Here is a 26,720-nt window from a genome sequence, read left to right as displayed (position 1 = left end):
AGCCTTTACACTGTTTTCTCTTATTTTTATTTCACCTGGCCATTTGACCTTTTCAGATCCAAAATCTAAGTGATTTTTTTTTCGTTTTTCGGATTAACGCCCGATTTTTTTGATTCGTTTCACATTTCTGTTTGCACTAGAAGCATGGATGTGCACACCCTAGTTGTACAGATTTTTTCCGGGCCTTCGGAAAAAGCCTCGGGAGCTGTTAATTACAGAGTGGCGCAAGTCTTCCGCCTCCGTAATAAAAGGGCGTCGCGAGTCTTGCAATTATTTCTGCGGCGACATAAAGGGTGTGTTGTTTATGAGGCCGTAGGTGCAAGTCTTGGCGCAAAAGAATTGACAAATTGGCCGCGTAATAAATCTACGAGGTAACGATAACGAGACAGTGTCAGAGGAGCAATAAGAACGGGCAAATCCCCTTAACAACCCTCGAAGACACCGAAAGAAAAGCGAAGAAAATTATAAGCACGCAGATCAAAATGAAATTCAAATACCTATTAAAACTCTCATTGGCCCAACTAATATCTCCTAGCACGGCTCAGTCTCGGCTGTAATATATTAAATGCGTTAAATTGGGCTAGAGCTCTTGCCCGGAATTCCCTATATATATTCTCCAACAATCAGAACGCTTCGCAAAGCGACGTAATAAGTCCAGGATATCAGAGCCCAGTTTATCCTAGCCCTTATTGGGTCTGTCTCTTTCCGTCCAAGAATCGTAATCAGTGTAACTGACTTCCTTCTGCTCAAAGGACTACAAACGCAACGAAATGAAACTACATAAAAGTTTCAAAATCACGGCAGCGCTACAGAACGACCTTCCTGATTACATTTAATTTATTATTTAAATGGTTCGATAAATGAAGGAAATCATGCATTTCGGTTTGGAATGAAAATAGTTATTTCATAAACTAATTTAATAATTTGATACTGTATTAAACTTGCAATTAAAAGCTGAGATTAATAATCGTCCAAATGAGTTGATTACAAGATTTTCTTCACGCTCTCTCAAATAAATATTCGTAATCGTTCGTAATACGCTCATTCTCGAAAAATGTCTTCCCGCACTTGGTTTTAAGCATCAATATTAGCTGTTTCAAAACTATAGAAATGCCAACGTCGTATTTTCTCACAAAATCAGTTGTTATAAATTATTCATGAACTTCAAAAAGTTAATAACTAATGTAATTCAATTTTAATGAGAGATCTAATCATTAAAAACTATTAACCTTATTTAAAATAATTAGTAAAATGCGACGTTGGCATTCCTATAGTTTTGAAACAGCTAATATACTCGTACAAAATAGTGCAAAAAGAAATTGTTAGTGACGTCCATAAATGCATCATTTTTTATTCAAAATTATTCATTATTATCATTATCGCTATATTATATCATTTTTAGGTATTATCATTATAACAAATGATCAACAAATAAAAAATGAAACTAGTCTGTTTATACGGATTCATATTCATAAAACAGAGTAAACAAAGTTTGTGTTAAAGCAAATCATTTTATATTTCTACATAGTATGCAAGTGGATGAAGCACATCCAAGGTTGTTTACCTAAAATTACCCACCGGAATAATAAACCATGCGCATTTTGCGATGAACAAACTTTGTTATATTTATTTATTTTCATAATTTATCACTTTTTGGTGGAATAATATTGAGAAGAAGATAAAATTTACTCATATACGACTTTCACTTTAATTCCAAAAAGCCCTGTCGTTGTTATAGCTTACATCCTACACCTACTAACTACACTAAACAGTAGTGAATTAAAAAATTCCAATTTGAAAAATTTGTGATGTTTGATCTAGGTGTAGTTAATTTAAATTCTGATCGATTCTTCACCCTTTCAATAATGAACTGTGTTCCAGTGACATTAAATTGAACGGTTCGAAAGGCAAGAAAATTAACCACGTAATAATGTCGATCATAATGATCCTATAGAGGCCAGTTTTCGATCCAGACAATTTGCTTGCTTCTTGTCATACCTGAAAGGAATTGAGTTGGCAAGTCTACGAGGAGTTGCTTTATTAGAGACGTAGAATATTAAAAAAATGATCAGTTTTCCATCTGACACAAATACCAAATGAGGGCGATTTAATTTTGATCAATGAAGGAACGGTTTACTCGTTTCATTAGACAATTAATCGAAGATTTTAATGTTTGTGAAGACATTAGCCTTACCATCCGATAATAGCAGTAGTTTACAAGGCAATGTTTTATTTAATGTATATCGAGCGTTTTGGGTTTAGTTTGTTCTGGAATAATTGAGAGAGAAAGTAGGGAAGGTGGAAAAGTAGCTTTATCAGTGGGAAGTTTATCAAACTGGGCGTAATTCTCGTGGTGCGAAGATAAAGCAGGTCAGGAATTATCATTACTTTTGGCAGTTTAAAAGGAAACCAACATCTGGAATGGCAAGTGGTGACGTTATAAAGCACCCTGTGGTTGGAAAGTGCCAAGCGCTTGCGCACCGGAATTGTGAGACGAAAGACTAATGACTCCAGCACCCACAAAATTGCTTCATAATTTTCTCTCGTAACCTTTCCGCTATCAATTCTGACGCGACGGCAAAACCCAGTTTCTAGGTGCTATACTTCAATAACTTTGCTTTATTGCCATCTGAATTGCGCAAAAACGGTAATGGACGCTTTTTTCACCCAAGATAATTGAAGAAAGTTCGTTTGATGATCGCGAGGGTAATCCGTGTGTAATTATGACCTGCATTGACAAATTCGGTTCGGTTTAATTAAGGCACGAACCGATTTCGGCAGAGGAATTAATTAAGCCAGGTCGCAAATCAAATAATGTGAAATTGGACGCAGTCTTTGGTGTGCACGAGCAGACTTCCTTCTGTAAATGAATAAACAATGAGAAACGTCGTGGAGGAGTACACAGCGAGGAGAATACACGCCAGATCAAAGCCACCACTGTGCTGCACGTTCCTGCGGATGACGAACTAACTTATTTAGGCACGGATGGACAGTCCTCGCAAACTTTCGAATCCTGGCGGACTTAACGCGTCCGCTGTCGATTTGTTTATATTATCTCTTCGGTAAAAGCGTAAGACTTGTCACTCTTGGACGATTAACGATTTTTACGTCAACTTGTACGACTTGGCATGTGCAAATTACATCGGTTCCATTAGAGGCAAAAACCAGGCACCAGTCTCCGATGAATGTTTCCTCTTCACGCAACACCACAAAACTTGGCCTAAATGACTTACTCTAACAATCGACAGGACATTATCATGCATAAAAGGGCAGCCAGTTCTATATTTTGCTCCATTGTGTCGAAATGGTAAAGGAATATTCGGTCAGAGCTTTTTGTTATCGACACAATATTCCGTTTAATAAGGTGTCATATTGTGTCTGATAATCATGTTAAAGTTAATGGCTTAATGGGCTTCTGTTACGCGTATTATGAGTCGAATTAAACGCTGGCTAATGAATGACAATCTTATTACGAGGGAGGTCTCCCGAGAATCCAATAATTATCTGCCAGACTAATACCCAGGCTTTACTTTTACTGTTCCAAAACGAGACAAATCAATCACCTTTTTATTTCAACTTCTTGTTATGCACAATTTGTGTTCAATTTTGACATACGAAGCACTCGACCTGTTTCAGAAGCCGGGTGTTAATAAACGATGGGTTGTGATCCGACGATCTCCTCATCCGCAGGTCCAAAAACACGTGCATTTATTAAGCTGACTGAAATAAATTCGCTCGTCCTGTGCTCTTCATTACAATGCGTCTACAATCCCCTACCAGCATTTATCATCCCGCTTTTCTTACATTGTACACATCGCTTTTTCTTCCGACGACACATTTTTCTATTCTTTTCTTTGTGCGCCGGAAATATTTTAGTCTCTCGAGAAAAGCTGGTGCGAAAAGTCGCTAGATATATTTCAATCTCTCGGCTCTCGGGACTCGGCGCTGTCTGATTGAAAATTAATCGATAGGCTTTTAATTGGTTTGTATGAAAAACAATGAAGAAGATTAAGATTCTCTCGGCCCGGATTGCAGCCCCTTTTAGAATTGATTAGACGTGAAAAAACACCAATATTTCCAGACGTGAGTTAAATATCACTTTAATGTCTTCATTTAAGAGTTAGGGCGAGTTGGTTGAGTATAATGACGCTATATACATAGTTCTCATTTTGGTAGTCCGTGTACCAGACATAAATCATCATTGTCTTTTGTGCAAAGACATTTATCTACAAATACAAGAGCTAAACCGGAACGCCCTGAACTCCGGATTTAACAGAAATGATGTCGCTTGCTGTTCTACACTTGTTGTTTCGTGACAACTCCTGACTAATATTCCAGAAGATTAAAACCTTGCTTTCGAGTTTCTTACACCGCCATTAAAACCGATTTGTTCGAAAAACTTGCGATATCAATTATAATCAGACTCTGCAGAGCGGATGAATTAAACATGTTGCCAGTGATATTCCACAAGAGAATTGTTTTCTTTTTTAATGCATCCGAAACTCGGTCACAAGTTGGAGCTCTCGACAGAACTGTTGGGAAAATTTAAATATATGCGTTAGTTGGGATAGTCCCAAGACGGTCGATGAGTTCGCGCATTCAAAAGCTCCGGGGAACCGGAATCAACCGACTTGATTTATGTGATTATCTTTTACACTTACACCTTCGGGTGGTTCATTCACACATTCATCGCATCACTTGTTATTCTGCGCAATTAAACCGCAAACTTTTACCAAATTAACTCGCAGACTAATTATTGCTGACATGGAGATTCAACACATCATTAAATCTTCTAAACACTCCTAGAAAAATTCGCATTTAAATTGGAAAGCAGACTCTTTTGTAACACAATCTTTATTCAGAACAGAAGTAGATTATTTTTCTTCACCTTAATTTGAAATGTGATACAACACTCAAGCGATGTTTTATGGCTCCGATAACTTTGTTCGAATTTTCTGCTATAATATCTTTTAAAAATTTAAACAAATATTTCAGATGTAGACTCCTATATTTAAATGAACACAAATACATTTAATATTCTACTCGAAAGAGTGCACACATTTAAATTCAGGATTTATGTTGCTCGTTTAAATTTTATACTAAAAAGTCTAGTAAAAATATACTTTGCTGCAATTTTTCTCCACTGATGTGCTTGGCCAACCAAAAATAAATCCAGCTAGTTAAAAACAGGACTATTAAGAACTTTCCTTCAATATTTAAATTATGGAAGCTCTACGTCTACGTTTACAGAGTGTATGAAATATTAAATATTCCAGCAAAATGTCGTAACAAACCGAGTAACAAACGTTTCACTGGTAAATTCGGGCATTTAATCAGATTTCTTATAAGCACTACGTGTCCGTACAATTTGGAAAAAAACGGTTTTCATTCGCGGCTGCATAGCTTGTGAGAAATAATTTTCTCAAACTGGAAGAACTTATTTAACAAACTACTCTCGACAATTTTGCAACTAATAACAGTTTCCACTTACAAGGCATTTGACTACATTAAGGCAAATAATTTAATATTTATTCAGCGAATAAACAAGCTCGAGTTGCTTTTCTAATTAATCCTTTTAGTAGCATGCAAACCTTTATTTAACAATAATGATCTTGCTGGAATTTTGTATGAATTTTCCAGAGAAAACCAAATAGTAGTTGGAAATTCGAGTTTTTGTGTCGGATGAAATCTCCAACCAAGCAATTATTTCGTATGCGGAAGTGTTAGTGAACATAAATTGGGCCATCAAAAATGAGTAGCGAGGCAATAAAAAGCCGTCGTGACCTTTCGGTCTTGATCGGTGAGTGTCCTAAAGACGGTGGCTGGTTAAGAGGGTGATCCATTTATCATGAGAAGGCCTTTCATAACGTCATGCCTTCAATGTCTCATTTACCTCGAGTCGCATTCTGTTTATATTTAAAATTAGTTTTTTAAATGGGAGAAGTTGAGGGCCAACTTCACCCGTCTTTATTAAAGTGTTATTTAGCTCGTCGGAAATTCAAATTTTCCTTAAATCCACGTAAACAATAGCCAATTGCGCGTGCCCGCTGTGTTATTATTATTCTATTAAATGTTATTATATGGGGGGGATTATGCGCAGGGCAATATAGCATTACTGAATTAGGCACCTGCTGGATATGGGCCGAAAGCTCAAACAGAGGGAGCTTTCAGTCAAATTGCCGCTCTAATATTCGATTTATTAATGAATTAAATGAAACTAGTTCGATATCACGAACTGACAAAAAGTGGTTAGACATATGAGGAACTTCCCTATACATCTTCCCCGGGAAGATGCAATAAATGGGCTCATGAATCATCGGGTTAGATATAAACTTGATGACAAAATGATTAAGTTTCATAAGACCGAACATTTGTACCCCAGGGGTAATTTTTTTCTTTATAAATGACACCCTGCGCGCTTTTGAGCTTAATTAAAAAGCTTGCTCGCTTTCAACCAATTGTCACTATTTCGCATCGATCCAAAAACAACAATTTGCATTCGGAATAAGGCAAACAAGATAATTTATGTAAAAGTATCCTAAGCAAATTTTTCTCGCGGTGATACACTTATCTGCTATCTCAAAGGAACGCAAACATCAAAGCGCGAAAATTTAATTTATTTCCTTTCACCTTTTTGTTTCTAATTTGTTGAATTCTACTAAATAGATTGGAGAGTATCGAAAGCGTTTCTTTATTTGCCGAAAGTGCACTAAAGATTTAATTAGTTCATTGCTATTGATAAAGGTGTCAAAATCGAACTCGACGAACATCCAACCACTGAAAGGTACTAGGCACACTTCTCATGGGAAATTAAGGACCACTCAAATAAAATAATTTTTAATCAATCGATGCATCTCAAAAAGCTGAACAAATCGTATTATTGCGCCAAACGTGTAGCTTGACTAGGATCGCCAGAAAAAGCGATTGAATTTAAATTATTCCTATTGTAGATATTAACTTCCGTTAGCTTAAAAACCTATTTCCATAAAAATGTTGTTCCCTGTACCTGACCCCCAATCCAGTAATTGTAGTAATACCGCAATGTTGTAAATCTCCAAGATATACAAGTTGTTTGTACTCAAGGAAAAGCTTTTCTTATGGGACAAATCTTCTTTGATTGTAATTTTCGGCGTTTCTAATTAAGCTACGCGTTTGGCGCAATGATATGATGTGTTCAGCATTTTAAGACGCATGGATTGATACAAGAGTTGTCCAATTTGAATGATCCTTAAATTCTCATACGATGTGTGCCTAGTCCTTTTAACTTAGCTCGTAACAAACGAATAAGTTTAATTAAAATTTTCTGACATTGTATTTAGCGTTTAATTAGAATTTATTTCATGTATTTCTCTGATGTTAATCTCAGAAAATTAATTATTCAACATCAAAATCTAATTGCTCTATCGGTACATGAAACATTTTACTTATACGTGACAGCGCAAATAAACTAATTTCCACAACAGATCCAATCACTCTTATCAACATTATTCGTAATTGATGCCGACACAAATCGTGCACTCATGAAATTTGGACTTGAATTATTTACTTTCAATAAATGAAGAAGCATTGTTTTAACCTATATCTATATTGCAAATAAATAGAGCAGGAACGATAACAAAAAATAACAAACAATTATTTTCTAATTTGTAGAAACGTAGTTGTTGACTTTATGCAAAATAAACTTTGCGGTGCATTCAAGCGTGAATTTTTTCCGTTCAAAATAAAAGCTACTCATCTATCGTTGATATTTTGTGTAATTAGTTGCTACTTTGTGCTGTTTCTTAGTTAGGTATTTGAACCTGTTCTATTAATTTTTGGCTCAAACTTAATACTTGGCGTGAAGATCAAACGATTTGACAGAACTTTCACGATAGGCCTAGAATGAGCATAAATCTTTGTCTGAACGTGAATGCATTTATGGTAAATGGGGTGTTTACATAAACGCAATAATACGACAATACATCAAATGCGCGAATGTCATAATGCCACTCGCACCGCTAAAAAATATTCCGTTGTTTATTTGTTTTATATGGACCATTTACGTATGTGGCAAGAAAATGGTGCAAGAGTGAAAGAAAACCAGGAGCTTTATGTCGCATAGAGGAAATACAAGACTAACAAATGCAGTTTTTAAAAGCAAACCATTTCGCCAATGCAAACTAGAAATTTGTAAAAAATTGCTATTAGCATATACATAAAACAGACATCAAAGAACTTGAAGTTTCATATAAAAATTTGCATTACGGTTTGAATAACGTAATGATAAAGATTAATTACATGTCAGCCTGTTCCAGCAATCTTTGTGCTTGCTTAAATCGGTTAAAATGAATGCCGGTTGAAAGTGCATTTCTACGTGTGCGCTAATTGTGAGTTTTTATTTTTTCGAGTAGGAAGAGACGTATACATCAAAGCTTAGCCCCAAGCCAAATATTTTTTTCATCCTTATGTGCTCCTTGAGTTTTTCTTTGTCTTCCTTAATAACCATCGATTTCAGATATCAAACTACCTTTTTTTTGGAATACTTATTTCTTAGTACATTGGATTCGCTCGAAGCGAGCTAATATTTAATATCGTCCTGTGGAAGGTTACTTCAATCCCATATAAAAACAATCGACCGGAAAATCAAATCTGCATTTTTTGTTGTTTCATTGGAAATTATTCATGACATTTACAGTTTTGCCCACTGTACTTAAATATAAGTACATTATGAAAATGTAATGCCACATAAAGGGTTTATCTTTCATCTACGTGGCCTTTACTGAGGGTGGCGTAATCTCCTTCGAGTCAACCGAGGGTCACCCCTCTGTTTACATTCCAGCCGAATTAAAATAGGCTTCTTAAAAACAATATTTATTTGGATGTATTTATTAAAGTCGCCGCTTAAGGGATTTTGCTGTTTTAATTGTACGAGAGAAAATAATTATTCGCGAAGAGCGCCACCCTCATCGTTACTTTTTCCGCTCGAAAAACGGCTTTTCTTTCAGCGAATAAATCAAACGTTTCATTACAAAACATAAATATTAGAAGCTATAAATTCGACATTGCGTGCCGATCTTGATGCGGAAGAAGAATTCGCCACATGTACGATACGTCAACCATAAAAATCGGAACGGTGAAGATGAAAAACTACCCTTATTTAACTTAATGACGGCTAAGGGTTCACGGTTTACGGATTTATTGATTAATTTGCCAATTTACTTTTTAAATAAGGGTTCGCTTAAAATTTCACAACTTTTCTCCGAGTTTGCGACGTTTTTAATTAACCGCTCGAAAGGCAAATGACTGACAAGAAATAAATATTGCATGCGCTGTAATTTTTGGGTACAATGGTATCAGGCGTGGTTTACATTTTCCATACAAAAACGGTTGAAAATCCTCGAGAAACCTGTGTTTGTGAAAATATACGGAACCTCGTAGACTTCCTTCCCGTTTCAGTCGTCTTTATCGGCCTTGTCGTTAATGATGTATGAGGTTGAGTATTTTTCAAAGGAGGAGAATCTAAAGAGTTTTTTTCAGACTTTAGTAAATCATACGGCCTTTTGAACAGAAATACATATATAGATTAAAATCGGGTTCCTTATAAGTTATAACCCATTCTAGTTTATTAGGTACTGCCCATTTAGAGACAATAATATCAAGTTCTAGCCTCTGGCATCATACTCATTTCCACTTTACTCCACTTTTAATGGTATTAGTTTTTCCGCGACAATCTCGTCATATCGCGACCCGCAAGCAAACAGACATAAAATGCACATAAAATTCTTAAATCCCTAAAAGTCAACATTGTTACAAACGATGGCAGAATCTCATCATTGCAAAATATTTTAATTTCGAAACGGGATTTACTCTTGAGCAAAATTCGTTTAAAAATTGGAAATAAACAAAGAAGAAGATCGTTGGCAAGTAAAATATTATCCCATTTTAAATTCGTGATTCCGACACCAATTGGATTTTATTTTAAGATTTATCTTGGAAAAAATAACAAAGAGTCAAAGCATCCCTCGAAGCGAATACCTTTCACTAAAAGAAAATCTTTTATTCGATTGTAATCTGCAGCGTTTACATACTCTCCACATTTTTCTCTTGAGCGAATGACGCGTTAAACACCGGAGTGGAACCAATCCAGTATATGAAAATCTAATGTTCTTAACCAGCCATAACAAAAGGGCATTTTAGAATTAAAATTTTAGTTTTATGTAAACATATTTTAACTGCTTAATTATGTTGAATAAAATTTATTAAGACTTCACTCTTAATTAGGTACCTATCGATATTTTCCTCGTGGAACGCGCATTCAAAAGGCCATTAAATGCTACTAAATCTTAGAAAGATTCGAATTTTATCGGCCGCCTGCCACTAATTATAGCTGAAATATTTTCTAGTAAATGATCATTTAATATTCATTAAATATTTCTGAATTCAGGATAAAAAAGCTTGAGAAATAAATGTGTAAAATGTGTTGGATTCGGTCAAATCCCATCTATCTTGAAAGGTCCTTAACGTGTCCTGAAACGCGTTTATCAGATCGAAGGCGTCCAGTGTGGATGTCATTAAATTGATAAGACATAGTAAACATCTTGTGAAGTTTGTGTACGTTGTCCTGCTGTCAAAGCCAGCGTCCTTACCTTGTGCTGTCACCGCTGGCAAAATCCCGATGAAAAAAAGTACAAGTTTTCGCAAAACCGCAACCATTTTGCTTACAGCCACCTGATCTGTGAACCACTCATTAACCACTTCCCAAACTGAATTAAAAAAACCTCAGAAAACCACCCACAATCGATAAGATTAATCACTCAAGTTTCGGCGAGTTTATCGTGTTCCGGAGCGAACGTCTCTGGAGCGCTCCGGGAAACTTATCCGCAATTAAAATCCGGTTGCCGTGCGCCGGAACATTGTCAGATATGTAAATAACAATCCAGGAACACGGAATTTATGCAAATCCTGGAGTAAACTCCGTACACATGGATGATATGTCACTGGAGGTGGGCGGGTCCAGACTCACCGGAATTTTTCCGGAATAAGTTGATGACTACAAGTCTCGCGTGCTACTGAGCTAGCTTCTAGTTGAAAACGTTCAAAGCGTGCGCGCGAAAACTCCCCACCATGTCGCACCCTTGATGCGCACCCGGACCCACCTGAATACAACCCTGAAGTATTTTTGACGTTTGCAGACGAATGACGAAAATTCTTTATCAATTCGTAACACTTGCATCGATCCGGATGAGCTTACGGTAGACCACACGATCGAAAAGTGATAGGGGAGTGCAGGGAATTATTGCTAACTGGGACAAGAATTTAGACGAAGTCGTTCGACCCAGTTTATGATACGCCCCCGGTCGCATTCTCCCAAAAGTCGAATGCCATACAATTTTTGGCGGAAATTATTGTGACACAATTTTTAAGCGTACAAGCGGATATTAAAATTCAAAAGCTGCGAGCTTTTATTTCTACTAATTCTAAATAAAATATAATCCGTGTCTTTAATTTACAGTTATTAAGGATAAGAAAGAATTTATACTGTTTGTACCTACATTTTAATTACGAGTAAAATAACATTTTTTTAAATTTTTTGTAGTCGGACTTCATTTGAGATTTCTGAAAAATTGCCGTAATGTTTTATTACTTTTAAAATTAAAAGCAAGCCAATTACAATGTCTGCTTAATAGAAATGTCATTGTCAGTTATACGCCCTGATTAAATATTTTTTCGGTACAAACTTCTTTCTTATTAAAAAAATTACAACAAATTGCAAAATAAGCACAATTTTGTGTAAAAATGGAGTTATTCTATTTAGAATCCCTAGTTGTTTCCACCGTGATTGTTTTGGAATATTTGTAAAAGGATTCATCCATAAATTATAAACGCGTTATCTATTTGCTAGACACAAATAATTAATTATCCTCTTCATATACAGCATTATTTAGGGTTGCGAAAATATTTACACAAAATTATGTAAAATAAATACCATCGCTGCATCCCATTTCAACTCTTACAAACTAAAATTGTGCTAACTACACCATTTTGCTGCTTTTCTGCTCAAAATTTTCAATATTGCTTGAGCATATTTTGCCGCAGGATTTATTTTTGTGGACTATTTCCAGACCCAACCAACTGTTGTCAACCAAACGTTTTGTTTGTTTTGAACAAATTATATTGTCTTAAAGCTGATTCTATGTAAATATTCGACGACGATTTCCTGAAACCTGAAACCTGCCACAAGCGAACACCTGTAGACCCGTAAAACGAAAGCAATTAATAACGTAAAATCGTTTTTGAGAATAACAATGTTGTATTGTGTTGCTGTCCAACTATCATAATAAAGTGTGTATAATAAAGTGGACAGGGCAGTTTTACACGATGAAATTTGATTGGCAATTAATCCTGTTGACATTCGCAGTTAACCAAACGTACGGGATAGTCCTCACTACTAATCCCACATTAAATTCGTGATTCACTATTCACTCAGCGCAAATGAGAAGTCTTTGTTACCCAAAAATGAACCCACGAACTTTCAAAATTAATCGCAATATGTTTTAATGCCCTTCTTTGTATAATCCATTTTATTCTCGTTTTTCTGTGGTTTAATCTGACCCACTTCCCACGCTTTAGCCTCGCAAAACCTTACATTTTCGCGTTCTTTCCTTGTCGCAAAAAATTCAATAAATGTGTTAAATATCTGAAACAAATCCGTTCTCGTCTTCTCGTAAACAAGTCAGTTTTTGCAAACAACACCTGACATTTGCAGCCGTTTTAAAGCTCGCAGTATTCCGTCGACGATGTACTTGTGAATATTATATTCTCCAAGATGCACACTATTTTATTCGCTGGGTGTTACGAGAAGTGGCACGACTTCAAGCAACATCTACAAAGTAACAGATAGGTACACATATACATGCAGTTAGCTCGAAACAGCAGTGTTAAAAATGTTAATTAATTTATGTCAGGATTTATGAATATTTTAAGCACACTTTCGGGTATTAAAAATTTTACAACGCGTAATTTCCTGAAACTATTTCCTAAAAGCTTCCCAACCGTCGAGTTGCACAGTAAGAAACTTTCAGTTATTTAAACAAACATATGTTTTTGTAAAGTCTTCAAGGAAACAAACAGCACTCGAGCTAGGAAACTTTATTTCAAGTTTAGTGTCCTTCCAAGTCCTATTAAAAGAAAATGTTATTTCGCATTAAATGTAATATTAAAAGAAACTGATCACATTCGGTAAAGTTATTGAAGCTCACTTCAAAAATACGAGTGGATCGTTTAACATAAAAAATCAGATAGTTATTTCTGGGCGGTCTGTCGCAGTTCACTCCAGTTCCTGTCTTCGATAAATCTTATTTGCCAGCCTGTCTTGAAAAAATCGCATTTTTATTGGCAAAAACGAAGCAAATTAACAGGAGAATTGTGCAAAATCAATTTGGCGCGCGATGTGCGTTTAAATGAGAATTTATATTCATGGGGAAACACAAATCGGTCGGAATTAGGGTAGCAAATGAGTAGCTGTGCAAAGGAGCCATAAAAATATGTACCCACGCATCCGTGACGCATAAAACAAAGTAAAGTCGTTTAATGTAATGCCAGACATATTCTTCCCCCGATGTATCCGAATAAATAGACTGGGAAAATCAAATAAATAGAAAGCACTTTTCCCCTTAAATGACGGGAACGCCCTAGAAATTGGTGTGGTCTGAGCGATATTCGTAATAAGAACGTTACACTATTTCACCGGGAAAACCATTGAATTATGTAGGGTTGATGCATGGCAGTTTAAATCTTAGACATGGCGGTGCAGGTAGACTCTATAAAATTTTCTATTCCAGACAGATGGGCCACTAAAATTTTTCTGCGCTGGATTCAGCACGGTTATGAATTTCGTATGATTTTATTATACGGTGTGTCTCACTTAAGATGGCCGGTATAAAGCCGCTCGTTTATTTTTATAGTCGAAAGTAACTCCACAAGTGACATTTTCTTCGGATAGATCTCGAATCAATAGTAGTTATATCTTAACAAAGCAATTAATGCGGGTATTTGTTGGTAAACTCGGCTGATTAATGCGACTTGTGGTTTGTAACTCGAACTAAGAAAACCTCAAATTTGCATGATAAGAACTTTGAATTTTTAACTTAAAAACATCTCTTCATTATTATTCAGTTTGTCGTAGTTGAGCGGCGACAGATGTTTTTCATATCTCATTGAAAAGAGATTTGTCAAGAATATTTAACTTTATTTCCAAGTTTTTTACCGTTAAATTTTAGCGAAACTGCGTCAAGTTCTGTGAGTGGGCAGAGACACATTATTAAATATTTTTGGATGGGCGACATAAAATCGTTGATAAATTATTTACATTTATGTCAACAACTCGTTTTTGGTTTTACATAATGAAATTTAATTTTACAACCATTGTGACAGTAATATGTATAATAAATTGTAGCAATTAAAACATTTTGCCAAATTTATAAGCTAATCAGCTTTTAAAGCAAGTAATTTGCGTTCTGATGGATCAATATTTCAAAGTGTCAGACGTCTTAATTTATTAATAGTATTTGTTTTCTTTAAAACAATTTTCCAGTAAGTTTCTTACTCCAAATCAACCTTGTGATTATTTTAAATCGTATAGAGAAATTACAAAGGAGTCATTCATAATTTACTCCAAACTTTAAAACTTTCGTTTAATTTCATCTTTGATCCGACTCCTTCGCCACGTAGCTACTTAGGCTTTAATCAATAAATTTTCATTTATTAAAAAGCTGACGCGATATACCATTTCAGCTTGATTTAACTCGACAGTTATAAACCAGTCTTTAGAAAAAATCAGATCAATTCTGACCTGAAATATTAGTTGCTTTCAGATTCGTCTTATCTATCACACTAAAAATAAATTAACTTTTTGTATTTTGAAGTCCTTGTGGAGGTTCGGTAAAAGCAATCGTGAGTTAACGTCTCTCTTCATAAACTTTCAAATCGACTAAAACTCATAGTTTCAATTTTAAACGTCTAGTAATTGGAGTCGACGAAGGAAGGAGTAAAATATTTTTCAAGTTTAATTCGGCAAGTACAGCGCAATTATTATTCAAATTACGTTATAAGTACTCTTAATTGTGTGATGCCGGCTGTTCAAGTAGATATAGTGTTACTTTATTAAGGTTACGATATTTCCACGGGTCAACAGATGGTGGGTGTACTTAATTAAAATACCTATCTAATTATCCTATTAGATGACTCTAACGACCTTATACTCGTAATTATCTCAAACACTATATGTGCAATTTTGTTTTTTAGAAACGTATGAGTTATTATAAACACATGTTTTTGGTTCGTACAGAATTTCTTCACCTGTAACTTGTAAGGGTAGCCACCCTCGACACTTTTTCTCCCCTTATTCATATTATTCGCCACGGTGGGGTGTCATGTCTGGGGAGCTGTCAAAAATGTGTTTCTTATTTCGAAGCGTTATCATTTGTCAGTTAAATTAAAGTGTATTGTGAGTCGGCAAAGTGCAACAAAGTACAGTCGAAAACAAAATAAGCACCTTCAGCACATGTCTCACATTTTAAATATGAATGTAGCAAGTTTTTTTTACTGGTGTTACACTACATCTCCTCGTCTCCCCAATGCTGGGGTGCATAAAATAAGGGTGCACTTTGTTAAAGACATGATAATTGAGTCGAGATACTAAGTTTAGCAAGTGTAAAATTGAGACATTGGTTGAAAAACCGTTTTTATTTTGATATTGGACAGGAAAAGATACCCTTTTTTCCTCGTTCGATATTTCCAACTTTCCGTCCAATGTTTAAACGACAAAATTGACCTGTCTGGTGAGAAGTGTCTCTGACACTTACTGTTTGTATCCATCTGAAATATTTTTTACACTTTTCTGGAAAACGTCATTTCTCCTGTTTACACAAGCAATATGGTGAAATGCGACCCAGTGTGAAATGTTTCCGTTCAACTATTCAGCGTCCCAATTGTACCAGAAACTGTTCTAATTAAATATTGATCATTCGGAAAATTCTGACATATTGTTGTATTAGAGGTCGGAATGAATGGAAAAATAATGTTTGTGTCTTTTTTAGACATTGTTCCGCACCCATTTTCTCGTATATGATATGCATCGTGTCAGTTCCGACACCCCAAATAGAACCATCAACACGATAGAGCTTTGTGTCGATAAAAATAATGTTTGGAAGGGATAGAAAGTAAATGGTTTGGGTGGGGATCGCATATAAACGAGAAATGTTGAATTCTAAAACTAAAGCACATACAGTTTGACTCATTTCAAATTTTATCAAAAAATAAAACTTTTCATTTCAAAAATAAAGTGATTTTGTAAATAGCCTAACTTTAAAAATCTGCTTATTTGAATTCATTAACAGAAACATAAGAAAACAGTTTTTACAGAAAAAGAAAAAAGCAAGAATAAAGAAGAAGAACTAGTACAGTTTAAATAAAAAAAGTTAATCTCAAAAAGCCTCAAAGCTCATTATACTTTTTAATCCACTGGGGCTATTTAAATCTCAGAAGACAACATTTTAGTTATTTGGGGCTTGATGTGAATAGACCGAATTGTGACAGATTGCTAAATATCTCTCAAGTGGGCCATTATCCTTTCTACGGAACAATGAAGGAAATATTGGTAAAAGCAATAAAATTTTGGAACCAAAAGGGGGTGGCGTCCCTAAAAAATGTATCATCTAAAATTAAACATTATTATAGTTAATAATTTATGTATTCTTTTTTGCATATACTTTAGCCTTATTTTGTTTTATATTGAATGATACCTTTTAAGTTAGAAGAAACAGGAAAAATTATTTATTTACACATATCGTGGATAAGCTGTTTTTGTAAGCAGATTCAAATAGTGCTAATGTTTCGCCATTTCTACCGTTTAACTGCGATTTTGAGCTAAAATTTTTTTTTGTATGAATATAAATTCACTAATTAACCACTAATTAACTAAATTTCGTCAAAAAACCAAAACATGATAAAATTGTGTCAAGAGTGGTATAATTTTTAACTTTCTTATAAGCATATTTGTGAAGTAAAATACGCCGAAACAAAACTAAAAAACCGAAACAACATTACTTGTGCTGTTTCCCAGCATTTTGAACAGTACATACCGCCAGTACACTGAAAAAATCACTGTAAAATTACATCATTTTACAAATTTGTTTTTAGTATTTTTACAGAAAGTTTTACGTTACCAAAATTACTACGCAGCAAGTTGTGTTCTTGATAGTCTCCCACATTTTAAACGTACCTTCTATTTTATATCTTCTATCTTTATTTATTTTATTTATTCTATTCTATTTTATATTTTAATCTACATTTGCTACAAACAATAAGTGAAATTGCGTCATTTAAAAAAAGTTACACAAAAAAGTATTATTACGAAGTTTAAAATGTAATCGAAATTAACAGAATTGTGATTTGTGATTATAATAAAATAAATTTGAAATTGAAAACTTTGTTGGTTTGATTATCTTCCTAGCAGTAAAAAATGAGAAAATGTTATTTGAATTAAATAACAGACAAAATATAAGACTTAATAAAAATAATAGGTTATTAGAAGAAAAAGAATCAATCTGCAGTGAAACAATAAGTATACAATGTTTTATATTTGACCTATTAGGTATGACGAGAATGTTTGATAAATCTTAATGGTTAAACAATATTTTTCAGAATTTAAAATATATTTTTTGTCGGTGAATTTATAAATGTAAAGGTTAAATTAAAGAAGTCCGGACCTTCGGTTTTACAATTATATCAAGTGAGTTAAAAAAATATTAAATAATTGTAAAACCGTATGTCCGGACTTCTTCAGTTTAACCTTTTGATACATTTACTCTTTACATTTATGTAAAAATAATACGATACTTAGTTCCAAATTGTACAGCAAATGTTATTGATTTTTACAGAAAATACAAATCAGTACAGATGATTTACATAGGTTATGATAACATAACGCTAAGGAATTAATAATTAAACATTACTTAAGTAGGTAGCAAATAACTAACGTAAAGTTCTGTGTTTTTATGTAAACATTTTTTACTGTGTAACTGTATTGCGAAAATTATATAAAAGTCAAAAAATTATGAACTCGGGGTTAGGTTTAATAATGATTTTATTAAAAAATAATTCAGGATATAAACAAAATTTGCTTACAAACTAAAACAGTGAATTTAAACCAAATATCAAAACAATAATAATATTACGAAGAGAAAACCTTTGTTTTTGATTAGTTGTCTCTGGTAAAGTGACCCAATTAGGACATTTCGCTTATCAACCGTTGCGCCAATAACTTTTGTGAAAATTTTTTGATGTTAACAATTTTGTTTAACCGCATGGTTAAGCGAATGGTGTTACTTTGTCGTATTTCGAGTGTTAAAACACGCATTTCAACCAAGAACTCAATAATTTCGAAAAATTTCATTACAAGTATGTATTTCGGAAATATTGCCGAATAGGTCGAAAATGGTGCTAACTTTACTTTACGAAACTTTTGTGTTACACATGTTATTGAAAATGACAATGTATTTTTGCCTGAAACGTTTCTTATAATGTGCCAGTGACGTGTGTACCTAGCAAATAAAATTGAACCATAGACTTATCTGTAGAAAATGTGGAAAATAAAAAATAAAAAAGGCAAAAATCAAAATCCAGTTTCTTTGTAATCTCAATTTTTTAAACAAGTTCGTCTCAGACAATCCTTCTTGAGCCTGATCCTGTCTGAGTTATGCGTGGGTTCAGTCCGATGAGGTCCAAAGTCTCGGCGTGTCTCCAGCATCCGTCATCTCGCCGATCTTTGTTATCTCTCTTCGGCAGGGCTCCTCGATAAATTCGCTGCAATTTTTCTCGCGTCCGGGTGTTAATTCCAGAGACAAAACTCGGGCGTGTGTTTGTGTATGGTATCGTGTTTGATTATAGGGGGGCGCCATTAACGCCATCGATCTCACGTGGCATGACTAATTCTCAACCGGTCTTCTATTAGACACCCGCGCTCGCAGCAGCTGCGCCCCCATTTGTCTGTGAAGCGTGCGGCGGTTTCCCCTAAAAACATGTACCTGGATGTCATATTTCTCAAAGCATTGACACTCATAATGGAGGGCAATTCGCACCCGAAACGCATTAATTTTTTTGTCTGCTAACTAGTTGAGTCAGTGATGGCAACTTTGTTTATGTCAGGTATGTGGGCGCTTTCAGGGGAAACTTTTTAAACGAAAGCTCCGGGCTGTGCTAAAAGCGCGGTTTAAATGGTTATGGCTATTTTATTCAGACTTAGGAAGTGCTAAATGCTTCAGTGTGGCACTTAAGAAACTGAAATGATTTGCAAGGATTATTGTTTCAGGGAAAAGTCGGAGGATGACGGAGGAGAGCTTTCTGAGACGACGTAATTACGGAGAGGGCTTGACGCACTTTTTTATTCAGCTGTGTTATGTGGTAATTTTTAAATCGGGTGTAAGTCTCGAATATTTGGAAAAAGTGGCGAAAAATTGCATTACGTATTTTGGTTCACTTCTTTATTGCAGATGTCAATATGTCAACAAAGTAAATGTCCACAGAGTATACAATTTACTGCAACGCCAAGTTTAACATCAAAAAGGAGATCTGTTACGTTTTATTGACACAAACAAGACAAGTCTCATCTCTTGTTTTTAGTTTAAAAAAATTTCAACTTTCATATTTTAAAATAAAAAATGGTAATGAGTGTTGAAGCTCTTCTAAACAGTGCTCATTTGAAAATGAAAGTTCACACCGTCGGCCTGGAATGTCAAAATTTGTCTGCAAACGGGAAGCCAACTCAATTTCCTCATTTCAGCATAACGAGTCTAACTTGCATCCATTTTAATTTATGTTTTATGTAAAGCCGCGTGACACAATTACCCCCATTAGGAGTGAAAATTAGGGATTTTCCCGTTTCGCAACAAGTCACTCGCGTTTTTATTACATATCTGACCAGTCAGAAGTAATAAAACATGTAACGGGATGTTTATTTTGTCCTAATTATGGAGATCCACTCGCACCAGCGATTTTCACGGAGTGATAATATTCGGAATAAAGTCATTATCTCATCGGTGTCGCCGCCCAAAATTTGTGATAAATGCGTTATTTCCGGTCGTGACTAATGTTCGTGCAGTGCAACAAATTTTATTTTAAGAGTAAACAAAAGGGGGTGACACCCCCTAGTGTCAGGATTCAAGAAACTTTGTACAACTGCAAGGATAACGCAGGGATTGCATTTTCGGGCGTATGAGACAGATGTACATGGCGTGGAGATGGAAATCTACGATAAATACATATCACGTCGACGTCAAAATGACAGATGCCTTCAGGGATGATTCATAGTTAATATGGAATAGGCAAATTTCTGCTGTTGTTGTCTTGAGAATTGCAGTAATTGCTTCAGATACTTATCATTCTCTTCGCAACTTGGCGAAAAAATTCCAACTGCTTTGCACATTAAATTCGAAATTAAGATGTTTCGACAAACTGCACAATTGGAGATTAAAAAAGTTTGAGAAAATTCAGAAGAAGTATTGTAAATAGGATTTTCAGCATATTATATCTTAAATTTTTCAATACCTCCTACTCCCTTATTTATTCAATTTTATATCCGGTTTTGAAATTCTCAACTTTTGTTCACCTGCCTACGAAAATTTTCACGAAACTGTATTATAACATCTACCCTAAGTGGAATTTAATTTCGTTTCAAAAACGCATAATTAATCACAGATAGGACAGGACTGAATTTAAATGTCTTGGTTGAGACATATTTATTAAAATGTTATTTGTAATAAAAACATTGAGCAGGTGTATGGTTTGTTAACGAGCTGAAATGATCAAAAAATCATGTGAAGTGGTCGCGGCTAATCACATTAAAATGGCAGACATCATAATGGTTAGACATCGGAGCAAAATCCTCGTTGGCAAACAACCAAGTTGCCACTTAACTATTAATAAGTATAATTAGATTTTGCCAACTTTTCGTGAAATATAAATAAATAAGGAAGCAATTTAGCTGCGTTAATAATTCAGGATAGCAAACGTAGAATGTAAATTGGGTTTGATTGAAAATTCAATCCTATGAAAGATTGCAAAGTTTGATAATGTTCGGCACGAAATTTGTGTCGGGCTTTTTGTTTGAGTTGCGACAAATATTGGCGCTGCTAATACTGAAAAATTGATTTTAAATTGGTGCAAGCTACAGGTACCAGCATTAACCAAGATAAGTTCCGTTTGAACAAAAATTATACTTTCCTGATTTCTGTAATTGATTTAATGATAAATTACATCAACTTTTATTGAGTTTCGTTCAGGTTCCTTTCGCAAAACTCCGATAATGTAATATCTTCGTAACACACGACCATTAATAATGCCGCCAGATTTATAATACATTAATCCCGGCCGGAGTCTCCGACGTCTGCAGTTCAACGAGGGTCTCTGATCTTTAATAATCCTATTATCCTAATAATTAGACATATGCCGCTTTTTCGTATTTTCCGATAATCGGGAAATGTCTCCCGTTTCGCAGCGCAAACATCCCACAAACAAACACTAATAGTCCGAGCTTGCAATTGCTTTTTATTACGGCAATCAATCACTTCATACCGCACTTATTTTTTGGTCAATCTAATTCAATACAAAGTTGGTATAGTGTTTCGTCGAGGAAAAAATGTACATATCATCAATCAAAATGTACAAGTTCGGCGGTACTTTGAGGGTTGAATGAGGAGAACTGGCGGTTGCCGACTTTCATGTTCTTAATTAATGTGTTTTCCTCCTACACTCACCACGAGCTTTTCAGACATGATATATGCTTTTTGAAAGTAGCACATCACATTCGCAATTAAAAGCGAATTAAAATTGCATTTGTACCTCCACTTAATTATCAAATTTAAGGGCCAGACTTGGTCACAAAATCTCTGCTGACATCGATTTCTCAATCGATGCGTTCAAAAATGACCCCTTGTAATAAATCACAATGCTTGAAAGAAATCAGAAACGCAGATACACGTGAACGATGAGCGGTTGCCACTTCAGAATAGAGACAATCGATCTATCTTGGCCATTTCAGAAAGTGATAAATGATCATTACAGATTGTCCGCGTTTGAATGCGATATACGAGTTATCTTTACCTTTTTATTCCGATAGTTTGGTAATGATCCAGCAATGAATTGTTGGATTTAAACTCGACTAAAACCCGATTATGTTTACAGAATATTGGTTGGTAGAAGGTTTGCGGTTGATTGAAACAGCTGGCCGCGACAAATGATAGCGGGTTCTTGTTCGACAAAGACCTTCATTAATTATTTTAGTTATCTGAACCAGCCAGGTGAAGAAGGGAATGTTGAATTGGCTCTTTTCGAGCTACTGACTCGGCCTGTTCTATCAAGTTACTCGATTAATAATTGCTGTAAAAGGTTTTTAAATGAGTCCAATGCAAAGGGGAACAGATTTTAAATAAATCCATTCTTTGGAAAGCGTTTTTGTAATTAGTGCAGTTGCCAAACCTGTTGTGCTGTTTGCATAAAAACCCGAATTTATGTTCCTGCAGTTGCAGCGTTCGAAATTGCTGTTATTTAACTTAGTTCTAATAGATTTCGACGTTTGACTAAATTGCCCAACATACGCTTTGCTGACATTAACTTCCTGACAAAACGAGCAAAGACTAAAGACGGAATTCTCATATAAAACAATAAATAGTCGTGAAATAAGATGAAAGCTAAAAGCTGACACCTCTCGTGCACGCCTCGAATCTAAATTATGAACACAGTAAACTGAAAGGAATTTGAAAACGCCAGCAACTAATTGAACATTCCGATTATTATTTCAATTAGATCCAGAATGAATAGTCTGGTATGCGCTTGAAACAAACCGAATAATTTAACAAAAGGTATTTTCTGTGATCACTGCAGAATTACAGAATTAATAGCAATCGAAAAGAGATCAATGGGAATTGGTAATGTTGCATTTCAAAGAGCTGCTGGACAAGTTCTCTATCGCAAAAATTAGGTATCAATTAAATAATGTTACTTCCTGGTGAGCAGTTCCATAAGCGGCTTGGTCTTGTTTCAATAAATTAATGCATTTTCTCTACAACATTTCGAGCAAGATAATATTAGAAGCACGGCTCAAATGCAAAGAGTAATTGATAATAAAACTAATACTGCTATTATTATTACCTTGGAATTTACAAGTAACGATAACGATTCGGCTATTTCATAGTTATACTTCATTATGAAGTTGTGAGTCGTTTCTTTACAACGTGTAAGCATATAGGTAAGATAAAATTCTATTTTAAAATACAATCACATATCCGATTAACATGAGATCAATAGCATTGCATGTTAATTATAGTTATGTCAGTCGTCAAATCTTAAAAATAGAAACTTTTACTTTATTATTAGACAAATTATTTTGTAGACTATAAATAAGAGATTGATTGAGCACGCTGTAACAGATGATTTTAATTAGGTATTTACGTAATAAGACTTTAATTACCTTTGAGATTTATTAACCCAAGATGTTTTCTCGTAATAGAAAATTATCTTTTATTGATCGACCTACGAGAAGAAAGATTTTTTTGCCTCAAAGCAAGCAAACCAAAAGATATGGAGTGCATCCCAATTTTGTAAGTTTGTTTGATTTAAATTAGTTCAATTCAGTCAGTCAACAGACTACACTTGCACAAATTTCGAGAATTAAACGAATAATTTTTAGATTGCGAATTTTGTTCTATCTCTGTGGAAAGCTCTAGATTAGACGCCTTTGTTCTTGTTTGCTTCCAATGTAATTTCAAACCTTCTAAGCAAGAGTTTCACAAGTAGGAGCATTGAGCACACATTGCTGATATCTGTATGCACGACACCTAGTACAAGACAAAGTAAGATTCTCCATTAAAATAATTAAAAGTTTATGTAAAGCTTTTGTCGCCGGCTGTTACTACAAATAGTAGTAAATCACACAGTGGATCGTGTGTAGAGCAAGATTTAAAAAACCTCAGTCTCCGGCAATCGCTGTACTTCCATGTTATCACGTGATAGCAAATAATAAATCACACATAAAAAGCCAAAAACCGACTTGAGGTAGGTAATCGTTCGATGTACCGGTGATTTATCCCAGTCGGCACTTTATTAGATTGTGCACAACACCCTCGTACAAAATCTGCCTACGGTATTGAAGTTTGATGAGTCGTAAGCCCATAACTTCGGTCTTCTTAGCAAAGCTGATGATGATTCGAAAAGTTGGTGTCTCGTAAAGTCGAAGGGTTACTCATATGGAGTCTGAAATACGGCCACCTCGAACGGTGGGCTGACTTATTAGATGTTTGTTATAAATCTGGCCGGAAAAATATAACGAAATAAAGTCGGAGCGCTATAAATATAAGCCCCCGAAATAATATAACAAAAGTTACATGCGTTGAATTTTAACAAGACCTAACGTGCAAGATATATGACCGAAATGTTTAGTTCGGAAACGCGCCGAAAATCGCATTTTCATACAATCTATTTTTATTTATGGCAAATGATTAATTCCAACTTGGCTGAATTTTTAATAACGCCAACGATTTATAGTTGGCGAGTCCGGGCTCAGCCCGGAATTTACTCTAACAAACAATGTGCATGCGAGTGATTTTTTAGTTTATTGATTTTGAATGCTTTGTGATTTATTCGATTGCAGCGGCGGCGGTTTTTAATGTTGTTATTTAATTACCCAGAACACGTGGGAGAAATTTTGTCTTTGAACTCCAGGGATGTAATCCCACGGGATGAGAAAAGTATCAAATAATCACACGTGTGTTGAATTTTTTCTGCCTTTTTCCTTGTTTATCAAATATTAATCACACCGGCCTTTGTGATGCTATCGTCTGCTTAATAATTAAATTAATGATTTTCCTACCACCTGAACGGCTAACTGAAAACAAGAATAATCTATCATGTAGCAACGTATTATTTTAATTGAGCATTTAGAAATGATTAGTCATGTTATTGATGCACAGGTCTTCGCTGTTAATAACTGTTATTAAAAGACTTCTTCGGTGAGTGTTGCAACAACCACAGGTGTTATTATTCATAATTTGTTGCCATTACGGAATATTCTAAATCAATTTTCAAGAGAAACTCGTTAGAGGAGGACGACTCCGTTATGATGTTCTGAAAAACTCTCCAAAACTACCGCCTGGCGGAATTTTCAAGTCATTAGATATTCATCAAAAAACGCAAATTATTATTTTTGTACTTTTTAGCTTCCGGGCTTGAATCATCTCTATTCTGGGCCTCGGTCTTAAATTTTTGACACAACCTTGTGTTTATCACTCCTTATCCGATAATTACGTTCGGTTATAGTTCTAGTAATTTCAGAAATTTAGCAATTAGAATACTATAGCCCTCGCAGGTATTTAGGACGTGTCTAACGATTCGCGCGCTCTTATAATAATAATTTAACGAGCAAACTTCCAACAACACGAAAATTATTATTACAAATACCTGGTAGGTATAAAATTATTTTCAATCTTGGTTATTCAACCCTTAATTTGCGAGCCTGTGTAATTATATTATTACACGAACAAGGCTGAAATTGCTCCGTTAACGAATAGCCGACCACGCTGTATTACAGACAAATGCCAAGGTCTTACACCGAAATGTGGCATAAAACACGACAATATGAATGCGGAGTTGCTTTATTTTATGACGGGCATTAAGCAGCGCCCTATTGACTCTTCTTCACTAATTTAGAGTCAATTTGCTGTAAATAATCTTATCGAAGTAATTGGCATTTTGTTTCCGCACTGTATGCTCATTTGCTATGACATAAAATAATCCTCCGATTGTTTGGGCGTTATGCCTTAATACAGGATTAGTCAATAGTAGGTTACTTCTATTTTTTTTTAAATGAGACCAATAATTTTAGAATAATACTGATTACACTTGACCAGAACGATAATCATTAAATCTTTTTAAAATTATTCCACGATTTCATTATTGTCCTGAGCATTGTCAAGTTTGTCTTGTTAAATTTTTTTTACAGACTATTATTATTAAATCCAATTGATTCAATTAACGTTTTTAAAAATCAAACGAGGTATTCAAGTGATAGGTGTACTTAATATTTTTGGTTGCATCTTAGAACATAACCCACTATTGACTAATCCCCTATACCGACAAACACACCGACAAATAACCATATTTTGAACGTAAACGTAAACTTGTCTAAAACTAAGAGCCAGTTTCATAATCGAATTTAAAGGAGCATTAAATTAAATGTTGTTATAATGTGTTGATAACTATCGATTTGTTGACAAAAATTTCAATTCTAAATCAACATTAACTTTTAAAGTCTTTATTCCGATTATGAAACAGACTCTAAAGCATTAAAGAACGCCATCAAGTATTACGTTGTATTTTTAATTTCTCACATTTATAAAATAAAAAAATAGTGGGTGCAGACAGAAAGTCGTTCCTCTGTAAAAATCAGAGTGCATACTCTAATTAGGAAGGCGATGATAAATGGAGCAAAATTGGACATAATTATACAGATGTTAACGTTTCAGCGGAATTTTGAGTGGGTATTTTGTAAATATAGAGCGCTAATGAATGCCAATCAGTTATCAGCGATGGCAACGCCTAATAACAAGCTGAGGAAAGTGGCATAAAAAGTTTACTAAAATTATGCGACTTGGTTATTTTGTTCTGGTGGTAATAATTCCGTGTTGTGGAGT

The 26,720-nt window shown here is 34.8% G+C and overlaps 1 protein-coding gene across 3 annotated transcripts in view; it reads right to left on the bottom strand.

Annotated features, from left to right (window-relative positions):
• The window catches only part of side-VI (sidestep VI), a 137,079-nt gene extending 126,019 nt beyond the window's left edge, over window positions 1-11,060 (bottom strand). For all 3 annotated transcript variants that reach the window (XM_008201546.3, XM_008201548.3, XM_015982029.2), the window contains exon 1: window positions 10,626-11,060. In XM_008201546.3, the coding sequence (XP_008199768.1) occupies window positions 10,626-10,692 (67 nt within the window). In that variant the 5' untranslated portion in view covers window positions 10,693-11,060. The remainder of the gene's footprint in view (window positions 1-10,625) is intronic.
• Between the last annotated feature and the right edge of the window lie 15,660 nt (window positions 11,061-26,720).

Source organism: Tribolium castaneum, chromosome 3, assembly GCF_031307605.1.
Source record: "Tribolium castaneum strain GA2 chromosome 3, icTriCast1.1, whole genome shotgun sequence".
NCBI classification, from domain to species: domain Eukaryota; kingdom Metazoa; phylum Arthropoda; class Insecta; order Coleoptera; family Tenebrionidae; genus Tribolium; species Tribolium castaneum.
This window is presented reverse-complemented; position numbering and strand designations above follow the sequence as displayed.